A 21,841-nucleotide genomic window follows, 5' to 3' on the forward strand; every position below is an offset into this window, starting at 1 on the left:
AATGTTTAATTATTACTAAGCTAATTAAATATTACAACTAAGTTTCTTCATCATCAAAATTACTGTAAGCAAAATTTTTCCTTTAATAATATGTAGTTTATTTACAAAGCTATTTGGGAAACAAGTAGTTCTAACAAAAATAAAAGCAATATTGGCATTTTTAAAATAAAAATATAATTCTCAAATTTGCTTGGTGATGAATAAAAACATTAACAAAATTTATTTAACTACTTATAAAACTAAAAAAAAAATTGTTTTAGTTTTTTTTTTAATGTCTTGGACCAAATAAACGTGTAATTTTTTCTATTAATTTTACTAATTATAACTACAGAAGACTGCAACAGTATTAAATTTATAAAATGAAATTGACTTTTATTGTTATATAATATAAAAATAAATTATAAACACACAACACTACTTTCTAAGTATTTTACTTCGTTCCAGGGTGATAAAATACCAGACCAAATTAAACTTATTTGCATTAAAATAATTAAAAAATTATCGTATTCTTAGAAAGTAAATATTGCATATTTTACTTACCGATCCTTATGATACCGGACTAAAAATATCTTCTCACAAAGTTAATTTAAAACTTATATATCCACTAAATAATTTAAAACTAAGTTTATTTCACAAATCAACCTATAAATAAAAAAAAATATATAACCGTGTAACTAGAAAAAACATTCCATTTAGTGTTGTCATTATGACATTGACAATTTTCTTAATAGGTTATTTTCCGTTAAGAAATCGTTTTTACTTTTTAATGTGTATTATGATAATACTAATACGCGGATTCGAATACGATAGTAACCAACTTTAACTATTAATATTTAAAGCTTAAACGATAACTAAGACGTGGATATTAGACAGGACCAAGGTGATTGTGGCATTTTGCCGGCTTAATTTTTATATTACATACGATTACCGGGTTGATAACCTTTGGCATTAAAGTAGATCCATAAGTAAACACTTCTGTGCTTCCTGTGACAAGGGATACAAGTCGAAAATCATCATTTTGGGAAAATAAAAACAAGGTTTCAAAAAATTCTTTTTTGTGAACTTAGTAGACTAAGTTCGATTGGAGTATCTTATTTTGTGGTGTACAACAGGGGCGCAGCTACCGCCGTATCAGCCGTATCAATGATACGAGGCCCCCTATTGACAGGGTGTCTAACGTGTGTATGCAAAAATTAGTACAATGTTATCTAAGATGTCACTTAATCTCGTGTTTCCTGGGAAAAAACATTTAAAAAAAACCGTCATTCCTATAGTTTTCACTTCAGAAACGACAAAAGTCCAAAAAGCAATCCCATTTTTTTTTCGAGTTAAGCATGCGCCCAAAAGTTGATAACATCTTGCATCGTTTATTGACGAATTCAATTAATAATTATGAACAATTATTTTTTTTTATAACAATGGAGGCAAACGAACAGACGAAGCCATCTGATGTTTAACGGCTACCGTCACTCATGGCCTTTAGAGAAAAGATGTATAGACTCGACGTTTGAAAACCCCCAAATTATAGCGCTCAGGCAAAACCTCATTGGGAAGGTCATTCCACAGTTTGCATGTACGTGGAATTAATGCGTGCGAAGCTCGCACATTGGTTGCAAACCATGCATCCAATTGGTATAGACACTATGAGGATCACTAGACTTTTTGACGTCGAGGAAATTCAGAATACGACGGACGGTACTTTGCTCAAAGCACACATTACGCATCGCGTGCTCGCACCATGTAATGCTCGATGGTGTTTTCCCTTTATCGTCAAGAGTTGAATTCGACGCAAAAAGAGTGCAAATAATTTTCGTTTTCTCTTTCGCAGAATGTACGAGAGAGCCTTCAGGTTCGCGATGATGGAAGTAAAGACAGAAAGAAATTACCTAGAATAGCTTTGGCAAGAAATCAAAAAGCACGGGTTCCATTTGGAAAGCCCAATAGTCTTTCGCCAATTTTGCTAAAGTGTTTGAACTTTGCCCTAGCGATTTGCTTTCCTGTAAGACCTGGAAGCAGCGTTGAATCTCTTCTTCAGGTTATGCACCTGTGAATCTCCTGCATCTATTATTAGCATTACAGGCATTAATATTGCAGGGGAGCGAAGGATCCCCCGCAATATTGATGCAGCTCAAGCGTGCTCACTCTCCAGCTTGGAGCTATAAGCGCTTCAAATTAGCTTGAAATCCGAAATTCAAAAAATTCATTCTATTAAGAAACTCATGGAATTATTGCTGATAATATCCAATAGCCTTGCATATTGTTTTCCGGTGGTAATAACAGCTTGCTTTCTATTATTGACCCTTTCAGTTATAACTGCCACAGCTGAAAGAAGTTTTTCAAAACTAAAACTGATAAAAAGCCTAATTACCTAAGGAGTTCGATGGGACAGGACCTTGTCACTATTAATACTTAGGATGACTTGTCACTATTGTTTATTCTAGGAGAAAGTAATAACTTATAATCAATAAATATTTATTTTAATTGAATGTAAGTAGTTTTGTTTTTTTAGTGAGAAATCTTTACCATTCATTTGGGCCCCCAACTAATTTTGATACAGGGTCCCTCTAAGGTATGCTACGCCACTGAGTGTACAACATTCTCTTTCAATATACATTTAACTTTTTTTTTGGTAAACATTTAATTCTAAATATTACGAAAAAAAAAAAACTTTTGTTTTATTTTATTTATTTTTTTCTCATTTATTTAATGCTTTTAATTGTGTGATAAGTGCTACTTGTACAGTTAAATTACTTTACGCCTATAACTTTTCTTTGTGTAAAGGTATAAACTCAAAGAAAAGATAATAATATAACGCTTACGACTAAAATTTTTCTTTATCGTTCTCCTATTTACATAATTTACTAGAATTTTACCAGAAAAATAGTCATGAATACGAGTACTAATGAAAAATTCCAATAAAATCCCCTCAAAAGCGACAAATCCTATTGGAATTTTTCAATAGGGAATTCAATACTAATAAAAGGATATAACTTTACTAATATCTACTTTCACGAATGTTTAAAAGTATGATCACTTTGCCAAAAAAAAATATTTCCGCAAATATAGCAGATAACAGAACAAGATTTAGACCAAAATATTCGTTATTTTTGTGTGATAAACTTACATTAAAATCACAAGAAAGGTGTAACTCGACTTACATCACTCATCATAGGAGGCACAGATTTATTCTTATCAGATTTGCGCGCCTCGAAATTTACGGTAACTTTTATTCTTTTTATATAACTAGATCAGCAAACAAGCATAAGGCTCACCATGGTAAGCGATCATCATAGCTTATAGACGTCTGCAACACAAGAAGTTATAGGATGCAGTATAAAAAATGAAACAAAAGTTTGTTAATAAATATGATATGATTTTATTATTTTATATTGATTTTCATTACTTCTAATGAGCAATTTACTTTGGCACTTCACTGCCATTTTGAACGATGTTTATATTAGGTTTAGTTTTTTCGCAAAGTTTAATATGTATGATTTATTACAAATTACTTTTGTAAGAATGTATTATATCGTTTAACTAAAATACTAAAATAATGCTACATTAATTAATAAAAATTTAGACTAAAGTAAATTAATTTATACAGCAGTAACTATAAACTGAGTGAACAGTACGAGCTTGGGAGAGTATGCGAAAATTATATAAGCAGTGCTAAGAGACTGGGTGTTAATATGCTATTTAATCAGTTGCTCTATCAATTCTGGTCTACATTAAGGGTCTATTTAATTGGTTGCATAAAGTATATCCTGTACGTAAGTTACAAATAGACAAATAGAGAGAAATATTAGGAGGTAGAAAAAGCCATAAGGACCTGTTTCTCCTCAAACAAACTACAAATTTTAGATTCGTATTTACTAATTTTGGTAAAAAAAAAAAATCAAAAACTTTTATCTATTGGATACCGTGAACCGTCAAACAGAGTTCTAAAAGCTAAAAAAAGCGATAAAATAGACCCCAATTCTTAGCATATTTTCAAAACTTGTACGAGGGATTTGAGTTTCAGTTTTATTTTCTTAGCTCAATGATCAGACAGCAACACTCACAACTAATACTGGCTTCATAGAGTAGGACAAATATTAGGCTTACAATAAATATGTATATTAATAATTTACACAGATTATTTAGATACTAAGTTATTGCTGCATTCAACCTATTGTTAAAAAATAATTTAGGATTAATTGCATTAAAATATTAAAAATTGTGGCAATAATCAAAAAAGGAATAACCAACGTTATTTTAAATCATTATTCTTAATTTCAAATAATCATAATTTAAAATATGTTTAGTGTATTTGAATTCCCACATAAAACAACCAATAAAAGTAGAATAAACATATTTTAGGGGGGGGGGGTTCTATCGGATATCCGAAAAAAATGTATCCGTAGCCGTATCACGTATTACGATGGGTACGTTCCACTAAGCTCTCTGTGTGGTTTACCTTAGGCCCGTGGTCGCTCGACGTCACTGTTTGCGACTACATCGCGTCCACTTCGTCCACAAAATATTGGTGGGTCAAAGTGGGTTTTTGCCTAAACGTGGCGATAATTCGAAAAAACAACTGTCATTGTCACATTATGAATGTCATTCAGAACTTGATGAACTTTCCGAGTCATTATCTCTCTCATTTCGCCAAAGACGCAACGATAAATTCACGGGAATCCATGTTGAATTAAATTTTACTCCAATGCATGCGAAATATTTACTCACAACCCCCACAGCTGCGTGTTTTTATCATGCCGCCATAATGCGAGCACACAACGTTCAAATATGCGTTCTAACTATAAAATTCGCCTACAACGCCCGCGGCGTTTTACGTTAGTGGAATGGAAATATCAACGGTCATGGTTGACGGCGTTGCGGTCGTTAAGTGGAACATAGCCGATATGATTCAAAACGTTTTACAGTAATCTGTCTGTGGATATATTAAAAAGATTTGAATTTTTTTTCTTATCAATACATTGGGTAGGTATACGCCTCTTTCTCTTACATGGAGAAAGAGACCTATATTCAGCAGTTGGATGTTATAGGCTGAATCAATCAAGCAATTATAATATATATTAATTGTATATATATATATATATATATATATTAAACACAAACTTTTCGTTCTGAAAAATGTTAGATATACATACGTAATTTTCTAACTCAATTCTTTATATAGTTACATTTTGTACAACTACAAGAAAAAAAAATATTATTTTAAAGGTCTCTAGTAATTTACAGCTATTAAACAACAGTCATTATATTACAATAAGTTAGTGTACTTCAAAATCTATTTACTTGTGCTTTTATATAACAAATACAATAGACTATATAATCTTGTTGGGAAACTGTAATAATAATTATTATTTTACTATACTAAAACATACCCAATGATTCAGATTAAATCATCATTATTAATTATCAATAACCCAATGATTCAGATTAAATCATCATTATTAATTATCAATATTATTATTATTTTTAGTATTTTTTAAAATTTGTACATATTGTGTATGACCGAAAAGTCATATTGTATATGATGTAAACTTATATAAATACTAAGTCCCTAATCATTGTTCCCATACTACTTTTTTTATTTTACAAAGTCTTCACAATAAAAACAATTTACATTACACTTTAAATTTAACAAACGACTAAACCCACTTTCTAATCTATGAGTGTTAATAACTCTTGTAGATAGTTACAATTTCAAATTAGAGTTAGACAAATTCAAACAAAAGGCGAGATCCTGGTCTTCATCACTTTTTTTACTCTCATCGGTCCCTTAGCTTGTTTAGTAAGTGATACACTTGTGATGTATTTGATTAGCAATGATTACTCAAGATTAGTAGAAGACTATTTACTCGATGTTAGTGTTAGCTGCATTGTAAAGTTTTTAGCACGGATTCTTTATTCGAAAAACGATACGTTTTGCATAAGAACCTTTCAACAAATATGACATGTTTTAAATTATGACTTGTGAACAATATAAACATGTTTATTTTTGCTGTAATATACATACAGTCATCTGCTCCTAAAGTAGGAAACTTAATTAGTGTTTTGGTAACAGTTCACATATGAACAATGCGAATTTAAATGAATATATAGATAGGGTGGCTATAAAACCCTTCATTTGAGGAACGCAGTTAGGAAACAAACACCTTATATCTGTATTATACACCTGTCAACTAACCAAAGTGAACAAGTTCAACAAGTGAAGTGTGCCTGACACTAGACAGTTTGAATAAGATCAAACTTGATGAATTGCAGAGTGAATACAAACTGCCCCAAACGATTAGTTAAGACGTATCGTTTTTTTTTTAACATAGGAACCGGGCGTTCGTTAGGCATTTGTAACTTGGTTGTAATGAACTAATGCATCTCTATCATGTCAGTATTATAGCACCAGGGCATGTCCTCCTGAAACTTGCAGCGGTGCGCGTTGTTCCGTGCGTCGTACAGCAGCGGGTTGTCGACGTAGGCGTCGCAGGCGCTGCACCACACCGACAGGTCGGTGAGCGACAGCGCCAGCGCGTGCTGTGTGGCGCGGAAGTGCGCCTGCATGTGGCCGTGCACGTGCCGGCCGCATGCTGTCTGGGGATTAAGAAAATTAAAAACGTTTGACAGTTGCCACAGCAGGAATTTCCTGCTCAAAATATGGAGCAGACCGACTAGGGTAGTACCTCGACCTTACAGAAGATCACAGCTAAATAATACTATTTTTCAAGCGGTGTTGTGTTCCTGTTGGTTCCTTGGGGAATTAAGGATAGGGTCGGTAACGCGCTTGCGATGCTTATGGCGTTGCAGATATCTGTTAATTAAGGTAATCGCTTACCATCAGGTAAGCCATATGCTTGTTGCCAACCATATATAAAAAAAAAATATCTTCTTTAAAGACAAGTACGCATATTGTGTTTATCAAACATATATATTATTTAAAGATATACTCACAACATAACAATGCAGGCAGACCCAGTTCTCGTCCATATGATCGCAATCGATACACTTGACTCCCTGTTCAAACTTGACATCGGTAGGTATCGCGTACAAAGTCTCCAAATGTGGACACCATTGCAACGGCACCACTGCGAACATTTCTTCATCGACAATTGCTTGCATATTCTGCGAAAAAAAGTCCACTAAGGTCTTCGTTTCTTGACCTTGCTCATTTTTATTTTCTTTATTTTCTTGAGAAGCACTAGGGCTATCTTCCCCATCAGTACCACAGTGTATACCATCTGAGCATTTACTGCCTATGCTCAAGTAACCCATACTGTCTTCCAAAGACATACTTGAATCTTTTTGGGATTTACCCTCACTGACTGTATTCTCATTAATAATTAACCCTCTAGATGGCGCTGGCTTTTCTAAAACATCTTCAATCGGTAGTGCGAGTTGAAATTTAAGACTTTTCCAATATTTCTTCTGTATCCTGATGACATTGTTTATAGTTTCAACAGCAGACCAGTGACAAGTGGGTTTGGGATCGTAATGGTGGGTTATGGGGTCGTCCAAAAGGGCTTTTGTGCACATTGTCATGGCGTAGGAGGTACTAGTTACGTTGTAGCCGCCTTCGAGAACTAAGATTGTACGACCACCGGCTAAGCCGTGTAGGAAGTGAGTCATACGTCCATAGCACTCCGGTGATACCTTGCAACCTGTTATGATAAACAAAAACAAATATTTAAGTTTACAGTATGGAAAAACCCATACCATACGAGTAAAATTATTTACAAATTTATATCTTTAAATTGTTTTATTAATGCATACTGGATGGGGATATACATATGGCATAAGTAATATACATTACTAATACTACAAATATACATAAGTAATATACATTACTTATAACTATTTTCCTGAGGTTTTGTCCACATATAAAGAGGAAAGACATTGTTAATTTCTCAATTCGAACTAGTAGTTAGATATTTGCACATCACATCATCATCACGTCAGCCAATCGCAGTCCACAGCTGGACATAAGTCACCGCAAGTTCACCTCAGACATCTCGGTTTTCCGCAATCCTCATCCAGCCACCACCGACAATTTTAGGTAGATCGTAGGTCCAGCGGGCCAGAGGACGTCCCACACTGCGTTTGTCAAGACGCGATCTCCACTCCAGGACTCGTCTACACCAACGGCCATCGGTCCTGCGACACAGCCCACTGCCACTTCAGCTTGCTAATCCTGTGGGCTATGTCGGTTACTTTCGTTCTCTCGCGGATAGTCTCATTTCTGATTCTATCTTTGAGAGAGACCCAAAGCATAGTCCTTTCCAATACACGTTGAGCGACTTGAAATTTGTGGACTAGTCCCTTCGTCAGTGTCCACGTCTTTGCACCGTATGTTAAAACAGGCAGGACGCATTGCTCGAGCACATTTGGTCTTCAAAAATTGCGGAATCTTCAACGTGCAGACTCAACGAAGTCTGCCAAGCCATTCAACTAAAAAAAATTGTTTATAATATTAGCATAGGTTTTATTTACCTCCTAATGGATCACCCACGCAGGCGTCAAAACCCGCCGAGACCAGTACAAGCTCCGGGTTGTACTCGTAAGCGATGGGCAATATCACTTGAGTCATGGCTGCCATATACTCCACATCACCCATTGCTCGCTGTAAACAAGTTATAAATTTACTTATAAACTTTAACAAACAATAATTTTCGAAAATCGCTTTATAGCACTAGTATATATTTTTGAAAATTTGTCTACATTAGATACTTATTACATTTTATGTGCTAAGGAAAAAAACAAAAATTAAAAGACTCAACAGCAGAGTACCAACTGTTTTTTATTAAAATTCAATATCTTTTTATGAAATAGCAATAGAGTTGAGTATCTCTGAAAGAAAGAAACTCTCTTTAACTCCCTTCAAACGTATTTTCGATAATCTTCAAAGACTTCATTCTCTTCTTCTCAAATCTATCTTATACTCTTTCCATGATATGGAACGGCAGACTACTATATATTTTTACTAGTTTCTGCCCGCGACTTCGTCCGCGTGGAATAACTTACTTTGGCTACTTTGGGTTAACTGGGGAAACTCTCAAAAGGAGAAACATTCCCGATTTTCAAACATTCCTTATTTGTGCTCCGCTCCTATTGGTCTTAGCGTGATGTTATATAGCCCATAGCCTGCCTCGATAAATGAGTAATGAATAATCTCTATCTAACACTGAAAAAATTTTTCAAATCGGACCAGTAGTTTCTGAGATTAGCGCGTTCAAACAAATAAACAAACTCTTCAGCTTTATAATATTAGTATACATTTAATTATATCATTTTTTCCAAGCTCACCTTATTCCACGGTATATTGACATTGTACCCCTCCCCCCGCCCCTCTCCCGCGGCCGTGTAGTCCGCGTCCTTGGAGTGCGGGAAAAACGTACCGTTGTCGTACCGGTGGATTGATATGTACAGGATCTGAGATACAAGAAAAAATACAATGTTTTCTAATGTTTACGCGAATCTCATTCATTACAATGAAACAACTTTTTCGGATTTCATCGCGGTTTATTAAGTTTTTTAGTACCCGACGTTTCGTCCTCCCGTGACCATGGTTGCTGTCAGGTATCCGAAACGTCGGCCATCTAACCTAACAAAAAACATAATAAAACGCGATCAAATCCGAAAGAGTTGTTTCATAATAGTAAGATTATTAAAAAAAAGTCATTTAATTTGCTCATGAATAGCTCAATTTCTAGCATGTAGTTATTCCTAAAATTATTCTAAAATTTTTGAAAAAAAAAACACCATTTTAATTTAAAATATCTGCAGAAACAAATTTTAACGATAATATAATAGAAAGTAATTTTATAAAGTAAACAGGACTCGAACCAGAGTCACTCAGATAGAGCTCCTGTTCGCTCATCACTGTACCAGTTGCCTTGTTAAGATGGCTAAAGATACGTAAGCAGCTTCCCTTACTTTAAGAAAACTATATCTCTAATCTAAATCATTGTTCATTTAAAAAACTAATATAGTATCCTACCTCCTTATCCCCATAAGTAATCCTCTGGGTCCCATTACCATGGTGAACGTCCCAGTCCACTATAAGCACCCTCTGGACCCCATGGGCCTGTATGGCGTATTTAGCGGCGATGGTGACATTATTGAGGAGACAGAACCCACTGGGAGCGTCATCATCGGCGTGGTGACCGGGGGGACGGACTACACATACTCCGGAACCGGCTTTTCTTGTTAGAACTGCGTCTACTGTCTGTGGAATACACAATTATTCAATGAAAGTATTCGTGGTACTGAAAATTTAATTGTTGTCGTTAAATAAATAAACAATGATAATTATTTAGTACAAAAAAAAAAAAACAAGTTGTGTGGCTACGGCAGTCCAGAATATAGCCACCCCCTCTCCGGTGGGTGTCATAAGAGGCGACTAAGGGATACCACAGTTCCAAAAACATAATTTTCATTTTAAAAAAACTTCAATTCAATTTCATTTTCTTTAAATAAAAGTTAGATACAGAAATATGTCTTTAGACGTTTTTCCACTACAATCAAATTAGTAACACCTAATTTGAAACAAATTCAATAAAGACAAATTTCGATAATACTACTTAAAAGATATACTCATAAGCTATGGTATCCGCTTACTGTGAGGCGGACCATTCGCTTGTTTGCCACTATAGTTTTAACAAGTAAAACTTGTAATCTGTGGTAAATTCATTGTTAGATCTGCAACACACACTTCACTTTGTGTAATAGCCTATTTTTATTGTTTTGAAGTTTAAATATAAAATTAAAGTATTACAAATTGTTTTCTAATATTTACGCGAATTTCACTTATTATAATGAAACAACTTTTTCAGATTTATTAGGTTTTTTAAATACCTGACGTTTCTGGTACTTTAAAGCAACCATGGTCAGGAGAGGACTACCTAATAAATTGCGATAAAATCCGAAAAAGTTAGTTATTTAATTATAATAAAGTATTCCATGTATATTATAGTCTTATATAACTACCCACAATATGAGAACTCGAACAAAAACAAAGTAGGCCTTATAAAAGTACGAAGTATACCTGCAATACACAGCCAGCCGCGACGGCCGCGCTCTCCAGCGTGTCTGGATGGAAGTACACAGAGTCGTACGCCTCCTTCTGATTGTTGAGGTCCCGTAGCTTCGTACTTGACAACTCTTTTAACCTGTACAACGGGACGTTACGTTATGCATATATTGTGTACTTTAAGAATTATTTAATTTAACTGAGGCACAGCAATCCTGCTCAAAATATGGAGCAACCCGACTGGGGTAGTACCACGGCCTTATTACAGCTAAATTATACTGTACTTTGCTGTGGTGTTGACCAAAACTTACATTTGACCAAACTACATTAACCAATCGAATTTACCTATTTTGTATATATATATATATATATATATTACGATGCATTATTTGGACAGCTCGTCACCATCTATAGAGCATACATTTTAAATTTCAAGTCTCTCACTTCAAAAACAGGACCTGGGTGACCGAGCTTAGCTCGGTATTTTTAGTAAATCGTGTTTTTTGAAAATCATATTTAAATACGAATTACATATTGATAAAATATTAATAATATTTTTCGATTTTATTATTTTTTTTAGAAAAAAAAAGAAAAAAAACGATAATCGATCCGGAATACGTGAGGATTCGAACCATGATCTTTTCGGCCGAGCGCGATCGGCCGATTTCCCCTGAGCTATTACAACTTTATTGACAGATGCGAAATTTACATTCTTATTCTAACGATATTGTAGCCATTTTTTCATTGCCTAAAAACAGGGATAAAACGACATTTTCTAAAAATGAATCCTAGCTAGATTTATTTATCTCCCCCGTAATCCCATGTATACTAAATTTCATGAAAATCGTTGGAGCCGTTTCCGAGATTCAGATTACATATATATATATATATATATATATATATATATATATATATATATATATATATATATATACAAGAATTGCTCGTTTAATAGTATAAGATAGGACTTTCATACAAACTTCCAACCCCTGTTTTACCCCCTTAGGGGTCGAGTTTCGTAAAATCCGTTCTTAGCGGATGTCTACGCTCTATAAGGAAGGTTCCGAAATTCAAGTTTGTAGGTATTATAGTTTCGGAGATTTCGTGATGAGTGACCTTTCGCTTTAGTTAGTCGTTATAGTACCAATTTTATATGGTCACACATATAGTAATACCTGTCCAAATGTTTTTTGGTGTGTACGGCGAGGATCTCATCGTCGGAGACACGCCTCGCTGGTAGAAGGTGGAGCCGTTCAAGAAGACCGAAGTCCCGGTGTCTCTCGTGAATACGCATGATTCGCTCCGGACACTCCACGTGACCTCTGTTACGGGAAACGGGTACAAAAATGTATTTCATAGCTTTTACCATTGCTAAATGCAGCATACGTCACTGGTAACTTGATGAAATGTTGTCCTTACAAAAATTACTATTTATCTAAATTTTGATAATATTAAATACACAGAGTAGATACAATGCGAGAAGTATAAACCCAAATTAATTAGTTTTGAGTAAATACCAATCTGACAAATATCAAAATCTATATCGCAGTTGATTTTTTGTATACAGCTTAGAAATAGAAGCACTCAGCATGTAACATCCCACTGCTGGGCATAAGCCTCTTTCTCCATTTAGGAGAAGGATCGGAGCTTAATTCACCACGCTGCACCACTGCAGATTGGCGGATAGAAATGGAATGTTATATATAATATGTAGTTAATTTCCTCGTTAAGTGCCTACGCTGTTATCTATATATGTATGGCAATTTCTTAGACAATAGTCTTGCATCTAAATAATTAAACTTAAAAAACTTATTTGGCATTTTTCTAGTAGTTTTTTCATAGTTTTAACATTTTATTTATGTAAATTTCTACTCACGGTTCACAGATATTCTTGTGTTTGAGCATGGCTTGATCGTAGACGTAGCATACTGGATGCTCCGGTAGTGACAGGTCTGTAACTGCAATTTTTTTTTGTTACATTACCTTTATTTCATTAAATATTGTGTAATTATTTCTATAATTGCATGTGTTTGGAGGTCTATCACCATGTTTAGTAGTTTCTTCTGGTGTTACCGTTTTGTGGATACCAAGGAAACATACATCATATAGTTAACATAGCTATTATGTTAAAATACAAAAATCTTAAGCTAATAAAATTCAAAACCAAATCCAATTAGGGCTCATCCATAAATTACTTCACTTTCACGATTTTTTGACATCCCCTCTCTCCCCCCGTCTTTATCATGGGTGGTCACAATATGAGACCCTTACATTTACTAAGTGTGACCTGACATATTTTGAAATTTTACACCTATAATTATTCCTATTTAATTTTAAATTATTCTTCAATAAAATCATCATCTATCAAAAATAGGTATCAAAAATAAAATTATTTCAATAGTAACAATTATATATATTATACTAGCTGATCCCGCAAACGTTGTTTTGCCATGTATGTTATTAACCCCCTTAAATTCCCCCCCCCCCCCTTATAACTTAGGGGTATGAAAAAGAGATGTTGGCCGATTCTCAGACTTATCCGATATGCACACAAAATTTCATAACAATCGGTCCAGCCGTTTCGGAGGAGTATAGTAACTAAGATTGTGACACGAGAATTTTATATATAAGAATAAGATAAGTCAGGGGGTACTCATCCCGTCCCGGGGCCCGGAGGCTTTGCCCGGGCCTACCGCCGGGGCGAGGTGGCGATTGCTAGCGCGACCCCATCTCGCCCCACCCAGGACGACTGCTCACACGTGGTGGTTTTTTAGTCAGTAGGAGTCTGACATAGCCCTCGAGCACCCCCGCGCCGGAGGGTATCCATGATGGATTTTCCCCACGTAAAAAAAGGGGGGTACTCATCCCAATTGGCCTGCCCGGCAGTTGTGGTATATTGTACGGGTACGCGACCCCAGCTCCCCGAGCTGATTCTGTCTCAACCGCATCCATCCGAGGCAGTAGTATTCCTTCCCTATCTCAACAAAAATCTAGTTCTCTACTCACTTAGTCTCAAATGATTCAGCCTCTCCAAAATAATTCTCTTCGTGCGATCATCTTGAACGGGATAGCAGTTTCTAGTATCGAAGCGGTCAGGTCTGGTCTCGTCTCCCAGCCACTTGACTTCGACGGTATGCTTCTGTTTGGTGACGTCGCAGACGTTGGGTATGCTTCCAGTGCTGTAGGTGGGCTGATAGTTGAAGCATCGCCAGTGTTTCTTATGAGCGTATATGCAGTTTAAGATCGATTCTCTTATCCTGTTGAAATTATTTTTATAACTGAACTATAGTTGTTTTTAAAACATAATTATTATTATATAAATTATTTACGGATAAAAATGTAATTATTTTAGGATTTGTAACTTTCTTATGACACAATAAATAAATAATTATAAAGTAAGATTCCAAAGCCTCTTACATTATACAAATAAAGATTAAAAAAATAAAATAAAGTAAGATTCGAATGTGACGATCGTCTAGTGCAGTGATTCCCAAAATGGTCTATATCAACCACCTAGAGGTCTATGACAACCTGCAAGGGGTCTACGTCAGCAAAAAAATTTGGAGGGTCCATGATAGTGGATCTTAACATACACTCATAGTATCTAGATACTATGAGTGATATGATACGTCACTTACAGTATAAAATTATTTATAAAAGTACCTATGAAGTTAAAAATGTATTATATAATTATGTTTATAAAATTGTGTAAGTTGTAGGATGTAGGCGTTCGCTTTGTGGTCGCAAAACATTTTTAAGTTGTAAAAACCTGAACATAATGATATATCAGTATCATCTTGTTATAAGCATACGCGCAATCTCAGAGCTCTCACAGCTTATTTATTTTGAGTAATTTTAATTTTAATTTCAATTAATAAATGTATAAAACTTAACATGTGTTTTTACTTTAAGTTTTTAACACTAAACTTCACTTTAGTTAGAAATTTATAAAAAATCAATATCAGGTAAGTAGGGGTCTACCCAAAACCGAAAAACATGGTAAGGGGTTTACGACACAAAAAAGTTTAGGAACCTCTGGTCTAGTATAAATATATATATTTATTTAGTTTTTATTTTTACATATTTTAGTCATCAGGAATACATATTCTTATAAGCTCTTTAAATACTTTGCACCAGATCTTCAAGCATCGAATTGATTAAGCACCAGGTGTAGCAGCAACAATCACACGACTCAGTCACAGCGTGCGCGCGTGTACGTCACTGCGCTCGCACTCGGCAAACAAATGTGTGCGTGCGTAAACACAAGTGTTTATGTGCGTGTGTGTGTGTGTCTGTTTATGTGTGGTGCACTCACTGGTCGCAGGGCTCGGTGAGGGCGGGCGAGGGCGGGCAGGGCTGCCCCAGCAGCGCGCGCAGCGACAGCGCGGCGCCGTCCGCCAGCGCGGGCACGCAGTAGCCGCCCTCCAGCAGCAGCAGCAGGCGCGCGCACACGCCCGCCAGCTGCTGCGTCAGCCGCGCGTAGCCGCCCGGGGACAGCTCCATCTCGCCCTGGGGGCCGCGGGCTATACACGGCCGACCCGTCGGCGCGGGTGCGAACATCCCTGGCTTTCTTTTATATACAACTAGCTCGACATACAAGCATCCGGCTCACCTGATGGTGAGCTATTACCGTAGCTTATAGACGCTTGCAAAACCAGAAGCATCGCAAGGGCGTTGCCGACCCTATCCCCAATCCCCGGCAGCTCTGGTCACCTTACTCATCAACAGACACACGACACTACTTGAAAGAAGTATTATTTAGCTGTGATCTTCTGTAAGGTCGAGATACCCCAAACCCAGTCGGACTGCTCCAGATTATGAGCAAGAAGTTACCTGCTTTGCTAATAACTAAACTTAGGTAACTTTTCCCTGTGACGGTTTATGTATAGCTCTAGTCAGAACCCAATCGAAACACAAAAGGACAGAGAAAATCATTTAAGCCCCCGGCGAAACTTAAATATATAATTCAGAACCATCTGTACACAGTCTTGCAACGCTATTTGTACTCATAATTATATACATCGTAAATTTCCTTCTAAACGTGCGTGACAATGTAACAAATTAAGTGTCCACGGGCAGCGATGACCATTTACCACCAGATTGGACCATCTGCTTATTGATCCTCTTTTTAAAAAAATATAAGAACAAAATCCAGGATAGACTAAAAATTCCCAACGAAAACTTACTTTCTCATCACCAAGTGCAGAGTCATATCCGGCTGAGACAATGATGAGTTGCGGTGAGAACTGAAATATAGTTACAATAGGTTTAAATTTTTACCTCCGGACAGCCGATAGCGGCGTCGTAGCCCGCAGACACCATCACTAGCTCCGGTTGGTACTGCGTACGAAATATCATCAAAATTAAATATTAATTCCTTCAAATAGGCTTTAGAAGCACTTTTAAATCGTCATTTTATATAATAGATTTTAATAAATCCCATATAAATAACCCATACAAATATTAAAAAACTGAAAAGTTTGTTTAAACACGATAATCTCAGGAATTACAGTTTCGATTTGAAAAAGTCTTTTTGAGGAGTAGTTTCTGTGCTATTTTGTTTTTAGAATTTCTGTCTCTATTCTTTTCCTCCACATCCCCCCTCTCTTTCCCTCTCTTTTATAGATATTTATGAAAAAAATATTTTAACATTCTCACCTCAAGCGCCATGGGTAGTAACAACTGATGCCATATAGCAAGATAATCAGCATCCTTCATCCCGGTACAGTTGAGAGGAACGTTGAAGTTGTACCCTTCTCCCGCTCCACTGCCAATGTAGTGGAAGTCAGATTGCTTTAAATTGGGCCAGAATGAACCATGCTCGTAGCGATGAATTGAAAAGTATACCACCCTGTAGATTATAATGGAAAAAATTATTGAATTGTACTAAAACCGCTCTAGACGACTCTCTCTAACTAGACCACACTGGTGTAATGGTGCGTGTGCCGTTTTGGCGACGCCTAAACACCAACGGTCGCGGGTTCGATTCCCGCTCGGAGTAGATATTTGTGTTTATATAAAATTACTATTAGTAGTCCTTTTAGGTCTCCCTACCGTGCCTCGGAGAGCACGTTAAGACGTTGGTCCCGGTTGTTATCATGTACACCTAATAGCTATCATTGTTCATGGTAGGGAATATTTCCGTTAGCCCGCATTGGAGCAGCGTGGTAAATAAAGCTCTGATCCTTCTCCTACATGGAGAAAGAGGCCTATGTCCAGCAGTGGGATATTATAGGCTGAAGCGTACTAAAACTAAACACTATATAAACTTAAGCTTTAGATAATTATTTACACAAAAAGGTACTACAGTACAATAAACTGTTCGCAATCTATTATGACAGATGTTACGAGTATTAAAGAATTTTTGATTTGAAGTTACTTTTTTCTTTACCATATTTGTCAACTGTTGTCAACAATGAAACAAAATTGAATTATTAATTGAAGTAAAATATCCAAATTCTGTGTATACACAGTGTAAAACAAAAAGCGTTTATTATTACAATATTTATAAATAAAGTATGATATTTATGGGATATACCTTGGATCGTCATAAAACATCTGCTGTGTGGCCTGACCGTGATGAACATCCCAATCGACAATTAGTATCCTGAAAACAGTATTAAAACATAATGTTTACGCGAATTTAACTTTATCCTTATTTATCTCCTCTTATCTTTATTTATTTCCTGGGGGGACTCCTGGGAGGACCCAAAATCGGAAGTTGTTTCAGTATTAAAACACTCATTTATAAATTTAGAATGACAGCAAAAATACGAAATAAACTTCAACGACTTTACTAGCTCGCATTATTACTCCTGTTGTAAATAACATAACGTTATAATTACAATGACTATTGATACACTTAATAGATTCTTATGAAATACATTAACCTTATTTAAACCTTAATCGATATAAATAAAAATGAATCGCCATAATTCAATTATAACTGTCTGATGTGTATTCTAATTAAATAAATTAGAATACACATCAGACAATTTCGAATGACTGCGTCAAATTAAATAATTCTCTTTCTTGTGTTTGTTATGATCAACATTAGAGTTTGCAGCGACTGGATTTTAACTCCTTAAGAAAGATCACCGTGATATATAAGAATACATTTGTTCCTTTCCCGCAAGAGTTACCGTTACAGACTATCTCTATTGTTTCACTCGCCCTATTTTTTTCACACCACAGCCCTTATATCAATTATTAAGACTAAACTCCGAAAAATTATAGCGGTACATACTTCACCAGGTCAGTTAGAAAATAAATTTCCACTAACCGTTCCAAGCCCCGCTTATGTATCGCATGATGAGCAGCCAGGGCAACATTATTATAGAAGCAGTATCCACATGGCTCTGAGCGCATCGCGTGATGTCCTGGAGGACGGACAAACGCCGCCCCATTGTGAACCTCACCAGATATTATACGGTCCACCATTTCTATTGTCGAACCCGCAGCTATTAGCGCTAGTTCGTGGGTACTCTGTAAAATAAATTAAAAATTTACTTATATAACGAATTAAATCAAAAATGACTATTTAATCGGGCTTAAGAAGTCATTATACAATTATTTGTTTTTTTTTATTTTACTATCAGATTGGCAAACAAGCATACGGCCTACCTAATGCTAAACAGTAACTGTAGCCCCCTGGCTACGCCTGAGAAACCCAGAAGCATCGCGAACACTTTGCCATCCTTACCTTGAGGAGAGGTCCAGGAGCTCTGGCTACCTTACTCATCACAGCGACGCAACATTACTTAAAAGCAGTATTATTTGGGTGTGATAAGGTTTCTAAATTTTGATCAGGATATTTCCTGCTATGCTCTACCCCAATGAAAACCCAATGAAATTAAAATGACCATGACTTTTCATGTTGTCAATTGTGTAGTTTGAGAGTGTAAAAATCCCCTTTACCATGATAAGATTAAAAAAAATCTCTTACGATTTGTGATTTGTCAAAATAGTTTTGATATTGGTTTTTTCTACATTACATTACATTACAGCCTATACAGTCCACTGCTGGACATAGGCCTCCACAAGTTTACGCCAAAAATAACGTGAACTCATGTGTTTTTGCCCATAGTCAACATGCTGGGCAGGCGGGTTGGTGACCGCAGGGCTGGCTTTGTCGCACCGAAGACGCTGCTGCCCGTCTTCGGCCTGCGTATTTTAAAGCCAGCAGTTCCAAGGTGGTGGCGGAACTGTGTTATCCCTTAGTCGTCTCTTACGACACCCAATGGAAGAGAGGGGGTGGCTATATTCTTCAGTACCGTAGCCACACAGTACTACATTAACTCGAATGACATTTATAAGTAATACACAAATAATAAAGACTTGACACAACAACAACAACAAAAAATTATGATAAATTATATACAGATTTAAAATAAAATATCCAAATTTTTAAAAAATACTTACAGGATGAATATAAATGGCATCGTATTTTGAAGACAGCTCTTCTAAATACTCAACATTATTGTTCTGGTGTGTTGTTTCCAACATGTCATAAACTGACGGTGAATGTAAAGTGTGTAGTTCTTCCTTTGTCGCTGCTCTTGGAGGTATTATTTTACATTGCTCTATTAAATTTAGTTCTTCACATCTGAAATAATTTATTACTTATTTTAGTGAATGGAAAAAATTTCTATTTTATAATATTAAAACTTAATCATTGATTCAGGGTTACCACCTATATACTAATACTAGTTGTGCCCCATTGTTTCCCCGCGTTAATAAGAATATTATATAGTCTCTAGCATTCTTTGGTAAATAGACTATCCAGCACAAAAAATATTTTTCAATTTGAACCAGTAGTTTCTGAAATTAGCACTTCTACCAAGGAGGTTATATATAACCTCACACTACAACCAATAGAAGCGTAATATCAGTGAAAAACATTGCAAGCCTGCCAGGAGTATTATAGCTAGGAGCTTATCTTGCTTCAGGCAGACAAAGACGCGGGTGGAAGCTAGTTCAAATTGAAAGAAATATATTCAAAATAACAAGATAGATTATTATTTTCTTAAGCTGCTCATCAATTTTTTAATGTATGAATTTGATCTTGATACATATAAATTTATTTTCATACTATAAGTAATTTAATTGTTTAATTTTACCTTTTTATCACTCCTATCAATCGCTCAGGACATTCCGGATAATTATCATCCCACAGACACCTATGCTCTGCCATACGGGGCTCAGTTACGAATCCAGTTGGTTTCCTCACTTTAGATTTTGTATCCATTGCCTGAAAAATAAAAAATTGTTTTTGATTTTCAAATATTTAATAGTAAATAGATATTAATTTCTTTAGGAATGTCTAAATTTGAAAAAACATTATAAATAGATTTACATACAATTTTAACATTTTATATTTGATTTTTAACTTCACATTTCCCTTTTTTTTAATTTATAAAACAAATATATACATAGATAAAACAAAGATTTCAATTGTAGATTTAAAAAAAATAACATCAAATAAACTAACATAGATAAAATCAAATAGAAATGATGTTCAAAACATTAGATTACAACAAATGTTAATCACATTTATCTTATTTCTTATTTAAATAGATTAAACTCACTATTTGATAAGGATCACGTAAAACTGTGTCAACCATTTGTTTCTTTTTCTGCTGAGCCTTTTTCTTAGCAGCTACAACTGATGCTGAGGGCTGTAGAAACAACATTACTTATATTATGCACTTACGTTGAAATTTATTTACTATGGACCTCCCCTTATCAGTTTCACATGACAAATACAATTATTAATTAGACAGATTAAAAAATTCGTGTAAACAAAATAAAGAATGATAGATCTAGACATTATTACATAATAAGTTTGTTTTTTAACCAACTTCAAAAAAGGAGGAGGTTATCAACTTTGACTAATTTTTTTTTTTTTTGTGGTACCTATGGGATGTCTGGCATGAACTTAGGGAGGCTTATATCTAGCAGTGGACTGCAATAGGCTGAACTGACTGACTGACTGACTAACTCCATATCATTTTATATATTATTATTATTATACATAGATATTTCCCAATGAAGATATTAAATAGACGAGAAAAAATTCAAGGACATTTAATTATAACAAAGATTAATAAAAAAACAAAAATGTTCCACTGCTACTTCAGTTTTATCTCAAAACAATTGTGCTAAAGGTAATAAAAATAGAATATATCAGAAATTATACATTTATTTTTAAAACTAAATGAATATTCTTACCGCCTTACAAGGTTAAATGTTGAAGTAAAACTCTTGTCACACTTGCCTTAACTCCTGCAGACATAGCACGTGTCTGAATTTTAGCTTTTCTTGCTCCATTTCTTGTTACAACGGAAGACGGAGGAGTTTTCTTAATATCACCACCAGAACGGCGCGTCTGCGTACTTGCAGGATCGGACTAAAACGACAATTTTAAATATAAACAAACCGCAGCTGCAGACCAATTAATTAAAGTATAACTTAAATAATAACCATTGCTTAATAAGTGTAGACTTAAAGTAAATATTACGATAATTTAGTTGTGTTTTCTATGAATCGTCAAACTATACAGTCATTATTATTAAATATATATTAACAATAAACATCCCACACTAACAATTTATGACTTTTTGTGTTAATTTGACGTTTACAACAACACAAAGAGTATACAAGTACAACAAAATATCTGATTTGGCCATAGATTATACACTTATATACTGGTATAGATACGCCACTCACAAATTAAAATTATCTACCCCACCCCAGCCTGCATAATAATGATACTTGTAATAAAAAAAAAATACTAATCGATAGATTTTCAATAGC

General features: G+C 35.2%; 2 protein-coding genes across 4 annotated transcripts in view; one reads left to right on the top strand and one right to left on the bottom strand.

Moving 5' to 3' along the window:
• The window catches only part of LOC123658013 (low molecular weight phosphotyrosine protein phosphatase-like), a 479,256-nt gene that overhangs the window by 314,816 nt on the left and 142,599 nt on the right, over window positions 1-21,841 (top strand). The gene's annotated exons all lie outside the window — the stretch shown is intronic.
• LOC123657886 (histone deacetylase 6) lies at window positions 5,981-21,688 on the bottom strand. The gene is made up of 19 exons (XM_045593380.1): window positions 21,509-21,688; window positions 21,303-21,434; window positions 20,614-20,703; window positions 20,146-20,276; window positions 19,448-19,631; window positions 18,309-18,511; window positions 17,565-17,633; window positions 16,685-16,877; window positions 16,307-16,366; window positions 15,342-15,535; window positions 14,033-14,283; window positions 12,903-12,984; window positions 12,202-12,348; window positions 11,042-11,165; window positions 9,995-10,222; window positions 9,301-9,426; window positions 8,488-8,617; window positions 6,952-7,658; window positions 5,981-6,594 (listed from the first exon to the last, which is right to left on the bottom strand). The coding sequence occupies exons 1-19, from the start codon at window positions 21,509-21,511 to the stop codon at window positions 6,373-6,375; spliced, it is 3,276 nt and encodes a 1,091-aa protein (XP_045449336.1). The 5' UTR covers window positions 21,512-21,688; the 3' UTR covers window positions 5,981-6,372.

Source organism: Melitaea cinxia, chromosome 1 (assembly GCF_905220565.1).
Source record: "Melitaea cinxia chromosome 1, ilMelCinx1.1, whole genome shotgun sequence".
Classification (NCBI taxonomy): Eukaryota; Metazoa; Arthropoda; class Insecta; order Lepidoptera; family Nymphalidae; genus Melitaea; species Melitaea cinxia.